At 35.9% G+C, this 16,356-nt stretch overlaps 1 protein-coding gene across 6 annotated transcripts; it reads left to right on the top strand.

Moving 5' to 3' along the window:
* The first annotated feature begins 424 nt into the window (after positions 1-424).
* Positions 425-10,737, top strand: LOC131948026 (uncharacterized). Of its 6 annotated transcripts, none has more exons than XM_059309488.1 (4): positions 425-543; positions 5,624-5,682; positions 6,015-6,171; positions 8,742-10,737. In XM_059309488.1, exon 4 carries the CDS (start codon positions 9,381-9,383, stop codon positions 10,500-10,502), a length of 1,122 nt encoding a protein of 373 aa, XP_059165471.1. In that variant the 5' UTR covers positions 425-543; positions 5,624-5,682; positions 6,015-6,171; positions 8,742-9,380; the 3' UTR covers positions 10,503-10,737. The 6 variants fall into 6 exon arrangements, with proteins under 6 accessions (XP_059165471.1, XP_059165467.1, XP_059165468.1 ...); XM_059309490.1 differs by lacking the exon at positions 425-543 and adding an exon at positions 1,780-2,007; XM_059309484.1 differs by lacking the exon at positions 6,015-6,171.
* The last annotated feature ends 5,619 nt before the right edge of the window (positions 10,738-16,356 follow it).

Raw genomic sequence — 16,356 nt, 5'->3', positions numbered from 1 at the left:
AGGAAAGTCTTTACTGAAAATGGTCAGATGCATCGGCCCTGGTGAATTTTGGAATCATGTTTCGGTTATCCTTTATTGATTTAGAAGAGACGTGTTCCAATTATCTTTTATGCTATTCGAGATATATGTTCTAAATTTATGTATCTTTTATCGATAATCTAGATATATACATTCCAGTAATCTTTTAAGAAGCAGCTCCCACATGAAAAGAAAAACGACCAGTGGGCGAGATTACCCAATTTACACAAATTAAAATGTATGTTTATCGTAAAGATTATATCAGAGTTGGCTGCGATATACAACTCTATAAGATTTTTAAAAGACACAGTTTTAAAAAACTGGAAAAAATTAGGAAAGGAAGCCAAATAGGTCGTAACGCACCCAGGGAGGAGTAATACTCCACTCGATACCTGCCTAGTTCAATGCAAACACGCCTTGTGTCAGAATCAGCTATTGGGTGCACATTTAGCCGCCCGTGTGTATGTCGGTTGTGTGTTTAGAGGATGGCAACTGCGTATAGGTGATGACGCATCAATAAGAAATGTAAGTTTTAAACTTTGTATTTAACGTAATGTAGAATTTAATTCCTTTGTCGAAAGTGTCGTGCAACTTTGTTGTAGGGTCGTGTACATCTTTGTTGTAGTGTAGTGTCGTGTAAAACTCTGTTGTAGTGTCGTGCAACTCTGTTGTAGTGTCGTGTATAACTCTGTTGTAGTGTCGTGTAAAACTCTGTTGTAGTGTCGTGCAACTCTGTTGTAGTGTCGTGTATAACTCTGTTGTAGTGTCGTGTAAAACTCTGTTGTAGTGTCGTGTAAAACTCTGTTGTAGTGTCGTGCAACTCTGTTGTAGTGTCGTGTATAACTCTGTTGTAGTGTCGTGTAAAACTCTGTTGTAGTGTCGTGTAACTCTGTTGTAGTGTCGTGCAACTCTGTTGTAGTGTCGTGTACATCTTTGTTGTAGTGTAGTGTCGTGTATAACTCTGTTGTAGTGTCGTGCAACTTTGTTGTAGTGTCGTGCAACTTTGTTGTAGTGTCGTGTACATCTTTGTTGAAGTGTTGTGTACATCTTTGTTGTAGTGTCGTGCAACTCTGTTGTAGTGTCGTGCAACTCTGTTGTAGTGTCGTGCAACTTTGTTGTAGTGTCGTGTACATCTTTGTTGAAGTGTTGTGTACATCTTTGTTGTCGTGTCGTGTAAAACTGTTGTAGTGTCGTGTACATCTTAGTTGTAATGTCGTGCAACTTTGTTGTAGTGTCGTGTACATCTTTGTTGTAGTGTAATGCAACTTTGTTGTAGTGTCGTGTGAAACTTAGTTGTAGAAACATTCATAATGCCATGTACAACGATGTTGCAGCAACACTCGTATTGTTATTTGTATCCGTGTTTGCCGGCCTTAATTATATATATATATATATATATATATATATATATATATATATATATATATATATATAGAGAGAGAGAGAGAGAGAGAGAGAGAGAGAGAGAGAGAGAGATAGATATAGATATAGATATCGGCCTATACTGATACGGCCAAATTTCATGAATGACGATCTGACGTAGAATAGTGTTCACAATTAAACAACTTATATGGATTTAAAACACGACATTGACTGGTTCACATATCTTATTATAATGTACTTTTTTATGATTATAGATAGTCTATTCTTCCAAGTCCGCTACATCCTTTGCTCTTTTCTTTTAATCTACGCCTTGTTTCTCCCTTCCCCTCTCCATGTTTTGCTGAGTGAGTCATTGTGGTGCATTTTTAAATCTATGTTCTTATAAAGGCTTTTAAGCTAGCTAAACCGGACTCGTCCAGCTGGTAGACCATTAGTTGCTGTTGTTAGCGCTGGCATTTGTCATCGCAGTACGCGACGGTTGAAGTCACTCTGTGTGATTACGTTCTCTTTTCGTTTCCATTACATGAATTACAAACTTTTTGCCATCTCTCTATTGAACCAAAAAAAAAAAAAAAAAAAAATAAGCGGATATTATTTCTATGCCTTGTAAGTTAAAAAGTATTACAGTTATAATAAGAATAGAGAATATTTTAGATTAGTATATAGTATATATTATTATAATTATATCCATTAAGCAAGGTACTCTATATACTATAAATAAATATATAGACTATATATATATATATATATATATATATATATATATATATATATATATATATATATATATATGTGTGTGTGTGTGTGTGTGTGTGCCTACATGTAATAGTCAGTATTTGTAGCACGAAGCACACAGCGGCATTAAACTGTTTAGCAATCGAAGTTGACTCCACTGTTTTATATAGCATTATCTTTACATAGTAATATTATCAAAATGGAAACACAATTCACAGTTTAAATGTAGAGCTATATAGCTTTCGAAGCAAGTCCTCATTACATGTAATCACAAATTAATTATTCAAGATTTTAGACAACATAAATTACACTTAGACAATTTTTAAATAAACCCTTTTTAGCGAATTAAAGTACGTGTAAAAAATAATAGGCCTACTACATTTCTATTTTAAATCTACATAAGTCTTAACACGCCGATCTTGAAGACTTTAAAACTAAAGCGAACAAACAGGCAATGCAATACGAATTAAGATGTAAATTTCGTGTCTGATGCATTTTAGAAAAAAAATATATTAATAACTAATATAACAATGCTTAATGATTTAATCGTGCGTGCAAAAAAATGGAGTAGACAACATAAACATTGCATTCAAGATTCTTTCATAAGTAGGGGCGAGTGGTGAGAGGCGGGGCACCGATTTTTTTTACCCAAAATACGAAATTAATGTTTTCTCTCTTATATGCAACTCTCCAAATTTGGACACAGTCGTTAAAACACTGTATGGAAAATGTAGACTTATGAGACACATAATTTAATCGTCCTCATGTTGGTGAGATGTGGGACAGGGGTTATGTAACTTAGTGAAACCAAACAATAAATCAATACATGTTTACGTTAATAAAATACAGACTAAGAAGCTGATAGTACAGATTAAACTATGCCATCAAAATGACCACTTAAATTGAGATACTGAACGGCTATGCCGAGAAGTGTGACATATTGTCCCACTTCTCACCAAAGTTACTGGAATATTTTTTTTTAAAATCTTCGCTGTAATTAGCTCAAAACCTATACAAAGGATTCAACCAAATCATACAACGAATACAAAACTTACCCTAATAATAGATATGCAGGGTGAAAGAAATATTGACGCTGTCCAAAAGATGGTGAAGATACAAAAAATACTATTTTAGGCACTTCTCTGTACAGCTCAAACTAACAAATTGCTGTCGCAGGAAGGGTGTTACAATAAAGTTGTAGTTGTAGTTTTATGTTTTAAGCGATTATATTGAAATTTTTGGTTTAAAAAATACAATAATATGTGCTCTTTTGACACACTTCCACCACTCTACCCTGTGCCAATAATGTTATTTACTTAATGGGTTTAAATCTGTTTGTTAAATGATATAAAGGTCTATAATCATATATATATATATATATATATATATATATATATATATATATATATATATATATATATATATATATATATATATTTATATATAATGCATACCCGTGCTCCACCACAGTAAATATTTTTAAAATGTACCAACTTGGGAACAGAATAAAACTAAACACAACACAAACACTACATAAACACAAAAGAAAACACAAACACAACCCAACCACAAAAGAAAACACAAACGCAATGCAAATACAAACGAAAACAAATGCAACACAAACACAATGCAAACACAAACGAAAACACAAACGCAACACAAACACAAAAGAAAAAAAAACAAACGCAAATAAAAACACAAATGAAAACACCAACACAATGCAAACACAAACGCAAAAAAACACAAACGAAAAAAATAAACACAACACTCATAACATAAACACAACTTAAATTCAAACATAAACGCATAATGCTCACAGTTTAGCCTGTGGCGCCAAACCGCATCCTGTCCAAGCGCCGCGGACGCGCCTGATTCAGTGAATGACTTTAAAAACCCCAGCTTGTCCGCAAACGGAAAGCTAGATTAATAATTAGTAAACAGTACGCTCAGTGTATAAAATAAATAAAAGGCAGTATTTAAAATATCCGTGTTTTAGCTATCATATTGCACTTATATCAATTCATGCATTTTTTTTTCAGTACTTTAAATTTTAAAAAATCACAATAGAGTTTCATGACTAAAACCATTGCGCATAAAACGTGATGACGCGTCTTTAACAGTGCGGAATATTTGATTAAAAATTATAATTAGTAAAAAATCTATCGCGATGACTGACTGACACACTAACAGCCCGCTTATATATATATATATATATATATATATATATATATATATATATATATATATATATATATATATATATATATATATATATATATATATATATATATATATATATATACTAGCGTGCCCGTCCCCGCGCGTGGCCGCGGGGTTAGAAGAAAGTCTGAAGAAGTATATTATAAGGGTTTCATCAATGCGTTACCAATCCTTTATTCTTAGATGTGTGACATTGGTTTCTAAATGTTTTAAATATAAATAATGCCTTCGCTTAGATCATATTTAACGGAGCACTGGTTTACCCACACTACCGCCCAGCACACCCCATGGCGTGTATGAAAGCCTTGTGTGTACGTTAATCACTCACCGTAACATCACAGTTAATCACCCGTGAGCCCCCGGTTACACTAACACACGGTTTAATCATCTAATGTCGTATGCCACCTTCTCAATATTGCAGGGTGCTCCTTAAAACTTACGTAGGCGCCATAGTGCTCACAGGATAGCGCAGGGCGACAAATCACATCCTGTCGGAATTCCGGCGGACGCGCCTGATTCAATTTAGTGAGCGACTATAATGCCCCATCTTATCCATTGTCTATCGCACTATTTAGAACGAACGTAGGCGCCATTACGCTCACTGGAAAGCCAAGGGCGCAAAATCCCATCCTGTAGGGCACTGGAGGATGCGCCTGATTTGATATAGTCGTCATCTATTAATGTTGTTCATCGTGTCTTTTTTTAAAACGATTGTAGGGCTATAGTACCTACAGGGGAGCCCGGGGCGCTTCTGGTCACACAATCATTGGGGCGCCAGCGGCTGCGCCTGTTGCAGTTTTACCGCTGAATTTATTATTTTCCATAGCCGCTATGCAGGACGCTCGATTAACGGATGCCAAACGCTAACTGTAACATAGCCGCTCTGGAACTTTGGGCGTCAAACCGTGTGTTGTCGAAAATCACACACTTCCTGTTGCGTCGATAAGAATTTTTTTTTCCACAGAAATATTATCGGGAATATTCTCATCTACGCCCCAAAGTTTCATGGCACTCGGATGAACGGCGTAGACCGTATCCAACTTTTATTTTCTATATACCGTAAATACAGAAAAATCGCATCCTCCGAGGGCGCCGCCCTTGCGAAATTTTTTTAAAAGATTTTTTTTTTTGCAGAAACCTCCCCTAGAGCGTTCTAATTAACTCCCCAACGTTTCATGGCGATCAGATGAATGGTATCAAACCGCAATCAACTTTTATTTTTTTATATACCGTATATAGAGAAGAATTTGTATTTATCTTTTCGCAGGTACTTTCCCAGGAATAATCTCAACAACTTCCCAAAGTTTCATGGTGATCGGATTAAAGGTGTAGTAATGCATAAAAGACAGACATACAATATATATATATATATATATATATATATATATATATATATATATATATATATATATATATATATTAATATATACATATATATATATATATATATATATATATATATATATACATACATATATATATATATATACATATATATATATATATATATATATATATATATATATATATATATATATATATATATATATATATATATATACATATATATATATATATATATATATATATATATATATATATATATATATATATGTATATATATATATATATATATACATATATATATATATGACTAGTTGTTATCGGCTGGGCTTTGCTACGCCCAAAACAGCGACAGCACTTGTTAATATAAACACGTCACAAGCATTCCTCAATATCACGGTTCGTTACACAAATATAATAAGCATCAGAGTCAGACCATTAAATGGAAAGTCTCTTGTTTCTTCTTTCCTGGTGAGCAACAGAGTTTTTTCTAGGCATCTCTTCGGTGTGTGTGTGGGGGGGGGGGTCTGCCCTCCCGAAGAAAGTTTACCTTCCCCCACTTCCCCTGAACGAAATGGAATGTATATAGAAAATATGTACTTTTAACAGTAATCGCCCCCCCCCCCCCCTCCGAAAATTTTGTCCGCCCCCTCCCCCCCCCCCCCCCCTACCCTACGGAGAAAAAAGTCTGGAAGAAACACTGGTGAGCAACAAGCCCAGATGATAGAGTTAAAATATACAACAATAAAATATCGGAACAGTATCTAATTGCTTTTATAGATATATACCCAATTAATTTGAAATATTAACCATATAATAATATGCAGTTTTCAGTTTGTTAACTGTCAGTTCCTTGACAATATCTTCCGATCGAATCAGTCTGTACATTTTTAAAGATCAAATTAATTTTTATATACATTAATTTTCTCGGGCTTTCTCCCAAATTCCAAATTAATTTAGTTTTTTTTTTATCGGGGATGGGGGGTTGGGGGGGGGGGGGGGGGGGGTGGGGGGGGGGTGGGGTAAGGAAAGATGCTCCCTTAGCTTTCCCTTACATTAGCCTATGCTGCGCTACAGATTAGTTCGTAGAAATATCTTCGATGATTGTCAATCAATCTTTTTAAGAAAACAATGACAATTATTTCTTTCAAAACTGCCTTAGGCTATGTCGTTAGTTAACCACGCAGTTTCTGTCATTCTATTGACTACTGTGTCTTGACAGGTTTAGCCAACCTAAGTTTCTATGACGCAGCTTAATGTGGGCGGAAATAGCCAATTAGTGGGACCAGAACGGACGTGAGTTACACAGCCACTCCCGTTTTAGAAAGACTTCATATTTGCAGACAGTAGGAGTCGCCCCAACCCACCCCCCCCCCCCCACACACACTTTTTTTTCTTCTTTCCAATACTCGCTGTAAGCACGGACTAATGTGTTTAAAAAATTTCAATTTACAATAAAAATTAAAGCATTTAAAGGTAATTTTAATTGTAATCGGAGGTTACAAATTTATTTAGACTACTGATATTCACAAAATAAATAAATAAATAAATAAATAAAAGATACAAAAACAATATGAAACATGAATACATTTAAAGAAAATAATATGTCACATATCTCTAATCTTTCAATGTCAGATATCTATAATCTGTTCAATCTCAGATGTCTCTAATCTGTTCAATGTCAGATGTCTCTAATCTGTTCAATGTCAGATATCTCTAATCTGTTCAATGTCAGATGTCTCTAATCTGTTCAATGTCAGATATCTCTAATCTGTTCAATGTCAGATATCTCTAATCTGTTCAATGTCAGATGTCTCTAATCTGTTCAATGTCAGATATCTCTAATCTGTTCAATGTCAGATATCTCTAATCTGTTCAATGTCAGATGTCTCTAATCTGTTCTAATCTGTTCAATGTCAGATGTCTCTAATCTGTTCAATCTCAGATATCTCTAATCTGTTCAATGTCAGATATCTCTAATCTGTTCAATGTCAGATATCTCTAATCTGTTCAATGTCAGATGTCTCTAATCTGTTCAATGTCAGATATCTCTAATCTGTTCAATGTCAGATGTCTCTAATCTGTTCAATGTCAGATATCTCTAATCTGTTCAATGTCAGATGTCTCTAATCTGTTCAATGTCAGATGTCTCTAATCTGTTCAATGTCAGATATCTCTAATCTGTTCAATGTCAGATGTCTCTAATCTGTTCAATGTCAGATGTCTCTAATCTGTTCAATGTCAGATATCTCTAATCTGTTCAATGTCAGATGTCTCTAATCTGTTCAATCTCAGATATCTCTAATCTGTTCAATGTCAGATGTCTCTAATCTGTTCAATGTCAGATGTCTCTAATCTGTTCAATGTCAGATGTCTCTAATCTGTTCAATGTCAGATGTCTCTAATCTGTTCAATGTCAGATATCTCTAATCTGTTCAATGTCAGATGTCTCTAATCTGTTCAATCTCAGATATCTCTAATCTGTTCTAATCTGTTCATTCACATTGGTCTCTAATATGAAATGATATATGGATAACGTAAAGGCTTAATTAAAATGAAGTGGCCCGTCTTTGTCTTGATAACATTAGTCAAACACCCATTTATCATACACCCATTAGTCAAACACCCATTTAGTAACCTAGAATGATTTCAACGTGTTTCATTACTTTCCATCAGCAGAGTTTCTTCCAGCTCCCCCCCCCCCCCGAACGAGATGGATTTTATATACTAAACATACACTTTTACTAGTGTCCGCCCCCCCCCCCCCCGGGAAATGTTGACCGCCCCCGTTCAAAGCCCCCCCCCCCCCCCACACCGGAGAAAAAAGTCTGAAAGAAACACTGTCCATCAGTCAAAAAGTTAAGCGAACTGAGGGTGGTATGAATTGCACAGTGGTACTGGGGATGACATCAATTCACTATTGCCGATTGTCTTGAACGCTAATAATAAAAATTTCATATAATAAAGTGACTTACTTGCACTTTCTAAGAAAGAAATTAATGCTATTTTAATATTACACATCATAAACACTTTTTTTTCAGTATGGAATGTATCAACAATCTACATGATATGGTATTGTCAAAGAAAAACATGTGATCACAGCTACAAGAAATACATGTGATCACAGCTGCAAGAAATACATGTGATCACAGCTACAAGAAATACGTGTGATCACAGCTACAAGAAATACATGTGATCACAGCTACAAAAAATACATGTGATCACAGCTACAAGAAATACATGTGATCACAGCTACAAGAAAGTCATGTGATCACAGCTACAAGAAATACATGTGATCACAACTACAAGAAATACATGTGATCACAGCTACAAGAAATACATGTAATCACAGCTGCAAGAAATACATGTGATCACAGCTACAAGAAATTAATGTGATCACAGCTACAAGAAATACATGTGATCACAGCTACAAGAAATACTTGTGATCACTGCTATGAGAAGCGAATAAATGCTTTATGCATGTGTTTTCAGTCATGTTTTCCATCACTCTAATTAAAAACGACACATATTTCCACGTGGAGCCGCGGTATGTTTTAACAAAACTACAGCAAACAATGGACAAAATTACTTACAAACCCTCTGGGGGTTTTTAACATCTATGCAAATATTTCTTGTCGTAATTTTGATAGTACATCAATGATAAGAGCTCCACTAGCAGTATGTCCACTGACGGGTTGGGTAGAGTTGAAATTTCCCACCCGATTTTACAAAGTGCAACTAACAATCAAGTAAATCCTTTTTTTAAAGAAGGAACAGTTTACCACCCATCAAAGGAAATTCTTGTAAGGCAACGCCAAGAGTATGCAACCAAGAAAACGCCTTCAACACAAGATGAAGCTCTGAAGCAACTGGATAATAAATACGCTTCTCCCGCCAACATTCTCACAGGCATGAACTCTCAGTTAAATTTAGCACAAATTGAAGCAGACGCACTCAGATCCAGTGCTGGTGGTTCTGTATTGTCAGACACATCTTCAGATATTTCAGATGTTATTCCTAAAACGAACACTGGCAATTCTACCTTCGTTCTTCCATTAGTAGAAGGCTTAAACGATGAAGATATTATTCAAGTGGAAATGTTTTATCGAAGTCATAAAAGTGAAATTCGAGTGTGTAGATCTCTAGCCAATTTGTATGTTTCTGTTCCTAAACTCCACGAGCGACCCAAAGTGATTCAACTGATGGAGAAAACGTGCAGAGCGCCGCCTCCTGCTGAAAAGGCCTTAGATCCCTTAGACTTCAGCAAGGATGACTGGGAATTCTCTAAAACTGGAGTGCCAGTACTGGTTCTAGATACTGGTCAACATGTTCGAGAGCGACGCTTGACCATTCTTTTAGCAGAAAAAGGGACAGGTTTTACGCTGTGGCAAGATCAAGTCAACCACCTGACCCGTTACAGCACTCCACACACAAACTTCCACACCATAACTATTTCTACAGACTCGACGCGTTTGGTCGGTCTCAGTTTTGATGACGGAAATGCAGCAGCCGACTTTGCAGACGCCGTACGAAAGTTAATTTCAAATTCAGATGATGACATGCTAAAATTGGGAAAAAAGAAGAAAAAGAAAAAAGAAAAGGATAAACAAAAAGCGAAGCCTCCAAAAAAAGTTGACATTTCTCAGCCTTGTTGTTTTGTGCATGTCACAAAGCTGGAGCGACCAAACTTTGGTGCCAACCTTTATCCACTTGCACCTAGCGAATCCCAGGCAGACACGTGGGGAAGAGCCATGAGTCAGAACTCCGGAATATCAGAGTCAACATCATCTTTGGATCAATGATTGGAATTCATTGGTCTTTATCGTGAAATCAACCAACTGACTTTGACCATGATTTTGAAGATCTGTACGATCGCAGCCATTCTAGTCGACTATGACAAAAAAAAAAAACAAAAAAAAAAACGATCATACATTGACAGCCCTATTCATCGTTCAGTGCGGCCTTAGTAATAGAATCTTGTACAAAGTTATTTTTATACATCATCACCTTCTTTAGATAATAAATAAATGAATTATATGATTGTGTTTGTGAAAATATGAGCAAAAATTCAAGTATCTAACCTACTCTAGCAAGTTCATAAAAAAGAATTCTGCTTGTATTAGACGGATCTGAAGTAGTCTACTAGATCTATCGTTTTTACTTTGATGTGCAAATATATTTTTAGAAATATTTCAAGTCTGAATAATCAGAGAAAGAGAGAGAGAGAGAGAGAGAGAGAGAGAGAGAGAGAGAGAGAGAGAGAGAGAGAGAGAGAGAGTATACTTTAGTAGAATTTTTTTATGTCTGCAATAATCTTTTCAACCGATCTACTTAATCAAATTAATAGCTAGATTCAGTGGTTCCCAAACTTTTTCGAGTGGCGACCCCCTTTTATAAAAAAAGTTAATAAAAAGTCTAGTGACAATTTAAGCGCAATTTCCTTAATTAATTTTTGTGACCGAACGAATCACCCGTAGATGTTTGCACCCCTTTTCGTTTCTCTCTACACGAGAAGAGCTAGTCCCCGCCCCCTCGCGAGATCTGCGCGAGTCTGGCCAATGGCAGCGTGACGTTACCTCTCACTAGCGACTGCCTCAGCCGGTGTGCTTGTGGTAGAAATATTTGTATATTCTTAGTAATCTTAGCCAATACAAATTAGAAGAAATTAATTTTTTTGTGACCGAACGAAAGGATATTTTTGAAAACTTTCTTCGGCATAATTGTTCTAAATTATGGCAAGAATCGATTGGTAAATGTTTCAAGTCGCTAAGTGGTCTGGTTGCCGAGATATGGGCCAAAAACTGCATTTTTTCGAGGTTTTTTGGCTTTTCCGGGAAATTCAGGAAGGAAACCCGGGGAATTTTTTTTGGCCCACAATCATCCTTGGAACTTGCTTAACATTTTTGCTTTTGGAACTAGTCCTCGATATTGCTTCGTTGAGGAGGAGATACGACTTAAAGCTGCGGACACACATCCATCCATCCAGAAATGACAAATTAATAAACGCAATTGTCAGTATGGAAATTGCACTAAAAATGAAGCCAAAAGCTATTTGTTTGCTGTTACTTTGTCACTGAGAATGCACATATTATGCCATCATTAGGTGATATTTTACATAAAAGTGTGATTGTATTAACAAATGTTGTCGGCAAATACAAAAAAGTGGAATTAACAGCAAGAAGATCGACCACAGTTTATGTACAGCCAATCCATGCTTGTCTTACGCAAGTGAAACATTGGGTTAAAATTTAGTCTTGATGAAATAAAAAGATATATCGTCTTGACATCCATCCATCCATCCATCCATCCATACAGAAATGACGGGTTAATAAACGCAATTCTCCGGAATGGAAATTGCGCTAAAAAGTAAGTGACCCCCATATAATTAAAAAGTCGAAATAAGTGAGGAATTAAATAAGCACTAAAATACTATTTTCTAGTAGACTGTCAATATTCATTATTCTTGATAACTGATTGAATGCCTCGACATTCGCGGTTGAGTTTTTGTTAACGCCAACCTCATGTCATTCTCAGCATTTAATTTATTTCTATGTTTTGTTCTTAATTGGAGAAGTGTTGACAATTTATTCTCGCAAAGATATTTAGACACAAAAGGAACTAAAACTCAAAAGGCAATCGATTTCACGTTTGGGTATGAACGGTGCATACTACACCAAAATTGTTTGCGCCGTTTTTCATTTAACACGATACGTGATGCGGCCATTCCGCAAATTTAAGAATTCATCTTGTAATTCATGGGGAATGCTGGTAATATCCAGGGAAACAGAGAATGGGTAACGTGTCAATGCAGATTCTTTTTCTTTCAGCTCATGGAAAATAACGCTGCAGTTCGTTTTCAAGAGATTCAAGATGCCAGAATCCAGTTTCAAATTTGTATTTATCTCTTAATCAGATTCATCTACCACACTGCAGAGTTTGTCAAACATGGAAATATTTCCAACATTAATTTTTCTTTGCCAATTTTGCAGCTTTAATAAAAATGCAAGAGATTATCATAAAAAAGATAATATTCGTTCATTTTCAGGTTAAGCTTATGTTGATGTTCGAATATGTCTGCTAGGAATGATACTCTCTCCAACCACTCTGTCGTTAAAGTATATCAAAAGGTCTTTTTTCCCTTGCACTTCCAAGAAAAGAACAACTAAATTTCACCTTTCAATTCAAAAACACGATTCACATTTCCTTTTGACACCCAGCGTACATGCAGTGGATTCCCCTTCATTAGAGAGCTAAATCTTTTACTTTATTTTGTGAAGCCCGATTTTGAACCAAACATGACGCACAATCCGTACAAGCCCCACAGCCGTTTTCCCATTTTAATAACCCAGCTTCAAAAACGATGAATTACAAGATGAATTCTTTGATTTGCAGAATGATTCGGAGTAAGATGAAAAACTGCAGACACAATTTTGGTGTAGTATTCACCATTCATACCCAAACGTAAAATTGATTGACTTTTCGAGAATATATTTTCAACACTATTCTTCGATTAAAAACAAAATTAAGATAATTATAATGACATAGGTAGGCGTTAACAAAAAATTTTAAAAATTAAAAACTTAACCACGAAGGTTTAGTGAATAGTATGCAATTTTACTCATGCTATTAAAACAGTTATCAAGAGTAGTTCATATTGAAAGTCTACTAGAAAATCTTATTTTAGTGCTTATTAATTTCCATACTAATTTCGGCTTTTTAATTCTATGGGGGTCGCGGGTCACTTTCTTTTTATAAAAGGGGGTCGCCACTCGAAAAAGGTTGGGAACCACTGATCTATTGTAACTCTTAAACTACAGTTCTGTCTGTAACTGCAAGTCAGAGCTCCAGCCTTTTTACTTTCTCGTATATAAGAAGTATAGAGAAAGTCTTGTAATCGTGCAAAAAAAAAAATCGAGATTTTTACAAATCACTGATACGGAAAAACATAATTTTGCAATCTTGTCCGTATGTCTGTGTGTCTGTGTGTGTGTGTGTCTGTCTGTCTGTCTGTGTGTAAACACGATAACTTGAGTACCGTTACAGCTAGGTTGATGAAATTTCATATATAAGTATTTTATCAAAATCGTAGATCCGTATCAACTTTTGAGCGATTCCCGATAACCGGAAGTGGTACTTTTTCTACTTTGAATTTTTCAAAAGCCTATAACTTGAGTACTATTTGAGATAGATAAATGAAATTTCACATGTAAGTAAAAGATCTAATTTTCTACCTTCTGACAAATTTTGAGTAATTTCCGTTGACCGGAAGTACTAATTTACGCTATTTCCGATTTCTGAAAAAACGCATATTAATTTATAAAGTACTTATAATATTCCGCACTATTATATATACACATTGCTTGGCGTTCACTCTGTGCGCAATTCTTTTTTCTATGAGATTCTATTCTAAGTAATTAAAAATGGATTTAAAATCATGTCTATATCCCGAGTTGCCATCTCCTCGTAGTGTTATATAGGAATATTCGACAACGTTTAGGGGAGATCACTCCCGATTTATTTTTTCAATATTTCAATTTTTAAAAAAATTTACAATAGAGCTGCATGAGTAAAATCACTCCCGGTTTATTTTTTCAATATTTCAATTTTTTAAAAAATTTACAATAGAGTTGCATGAGTAAAAACCATTGCGCACCTAATGAACATGATAACGCGCGTATAATAGTGCGGAATAGTTGGATAAGACTGCGGCAGGAATTTAAATATTTTTAAAACTTAAATAGCAATAGTTAGCATGAGTTGAATTTCTTTTCACATTACCTCCCCTGGCATAATTATTAATCTTTTTAATCAAATTATGTTATTCGACACTACTATTAAAATGTATCAATTTTTTTCTAGGAATCTAAGCGATAATATTATTTGACATTGATCTGTTTAATATATTTTAGCAATATCCGTGTGTTTACTATTTTCTCTACGTTCTTTCTTTTGTTGACGTATGCAAAAGAGTAAAAACTTTGCCAACAATAAAAAATTGAAGTTGTTACGTAAATAGACCCTAGATCTACTCCATCTATATATATAATTCTCTTCTGGGAGCCGTTAGAAAACAAGCAGCAAGCGCCTCCTTGCAGTCCCCTCTCTTTCTATCACTATCACTACCACCCCCACCCCCACATTGTCTGGTGAGCTGTGGTCACGCTGTTTACATTTACAATCATAGAGACGGGTTTGGTGACGGCTATTAGGGGCAGATAATTTAGTTTGAAACGATTTTAAACTTAGAGGAGGTAACTAAGAGGAGGCTGCTTTCACGTGGGGGGGGGGGGGGGGGTGGATAGTGTTTTTAAGCAAATATTTTCAGTGGCAGCATTGGTACTGTCGAATTCACAAATTATAAATTACTGAAAAGTAGAAAAAAAACAACTAAATAGCGGCGTATGGTACGCAGCGGGTCGGCTCGTAACTTATAATAAGACAATGCGATGCAAGTAAATGCACGACTTGACATGCCATAAAAATAAATACTACATTGTAGTGTAAAAATATTAAAAGCCAAATGCTGTCAAAAACACAACACAACAGTCAACAATACTCATTTTAAATACTTTTTTGTAACTTACCTTGATGTAATTTCTTATTGAGTTTTTTTTTTTGTGAGCATACTAGTGTTAACCAAAATGCACTGGCGCCGTTCTGGAGGGTGTCAACCGGCGCGCTGTCACCCCACCCCCTTAAATAAATGTGCATTTTCGGTATTTTTACGATAGGATGTCACCCAGTGCGTACAGCATCCCGCCCAGTGACACCACTGACTACATTACTCCACCCTTCATCCGATCCCCATCAAACTTACGGAAGTTACTGAGAATACTCATGAGAAGGTGTCTATTTAATTTTTTTTTCGTAGTGGCGGCGCCCAACCCGTAACGTACGGATGGGCGCCCCAAGTTTCCCAGCGGCTACCTGAGCACACGGGTCCGTTCTGCACATGGCGCCATAGGTACTACTTGATTCAACAGTAAAACTGCAACAGGTGCAGCCGCCGGCACCCCTATGAGCACTATGGTACCTGCATTCGTTTCAAGAGCACCCTGAATAAATCCGAACCAAGGGTCGCACCCGGCGTCCAGTAGTATGTGTAACCAGTGGCTAGCCATGGTAAGGTACAAAATCTGCCAAGGATAGCGGAAATATGTAAAATGCTCTCACGTCCTGTCATTACAGTTAGCCTATATTTATTAGTTGTTTATTTTATTTATAGTTATATTTTTTTTTATACCTTGTTTCAAGGGCTGCGAAGGTTACGAGTTTAAAATCTGTCATAGACAATCCTGTACTCTTCAGTTGTTTGCACCCGATGGATAGTAACTGCTCTTTAACTTTCCGCTATAATTGCGGTCATATTGACACCTTGTTCTTCATTTGTTGGAAGGGATCGAGTTTTATCACGAGACTTTTTTAAATTAAATGAATTTTTTTGCCGGCTCGACCGCACCTCCAACACAATTAAGTGTACTGGTTATGCGCCTCATCTGCCCGAGGTTTCGAACTCGAGACTTTTTGGTTTAGCTGCCATGAGCTTTTGACTCGATCACGCCTACATCGTACTTTGATGGTTGTCTATATATGAATTATGTAGTAACAAATATTTTGTGGTATTAGTATTTCTATCGGCCTTCTGTCCTCTAATGA

This window comes from Physella acuta, unplaced genomic scaffold (assembly GCF_028476545.2).
Source record: "Physella acuta isolate Inbredline_101_S28 unplaced genomic scaffold, ASM2847654v3 ptg000621l, whole genome shotgun sequence".
Lineage (NCBI taxonomy): Eukaryota > Metazoa > Mollusca > Gastropoda > Physidae > Physella > Physella acuta.
This window is presented reverse-complemented; position numbering and strand designations above follow the sequence as displayed.

What these genes read in the sequence shown, in the direction of transcription:
- LOC131948026 (XM_059309484.1), top strand. Translation starts at nt 9,381, where the DNA reads ATGTCCACTGACGGGTTGGGTAGAGTTGAAATTTCCCACCCGATTTTA.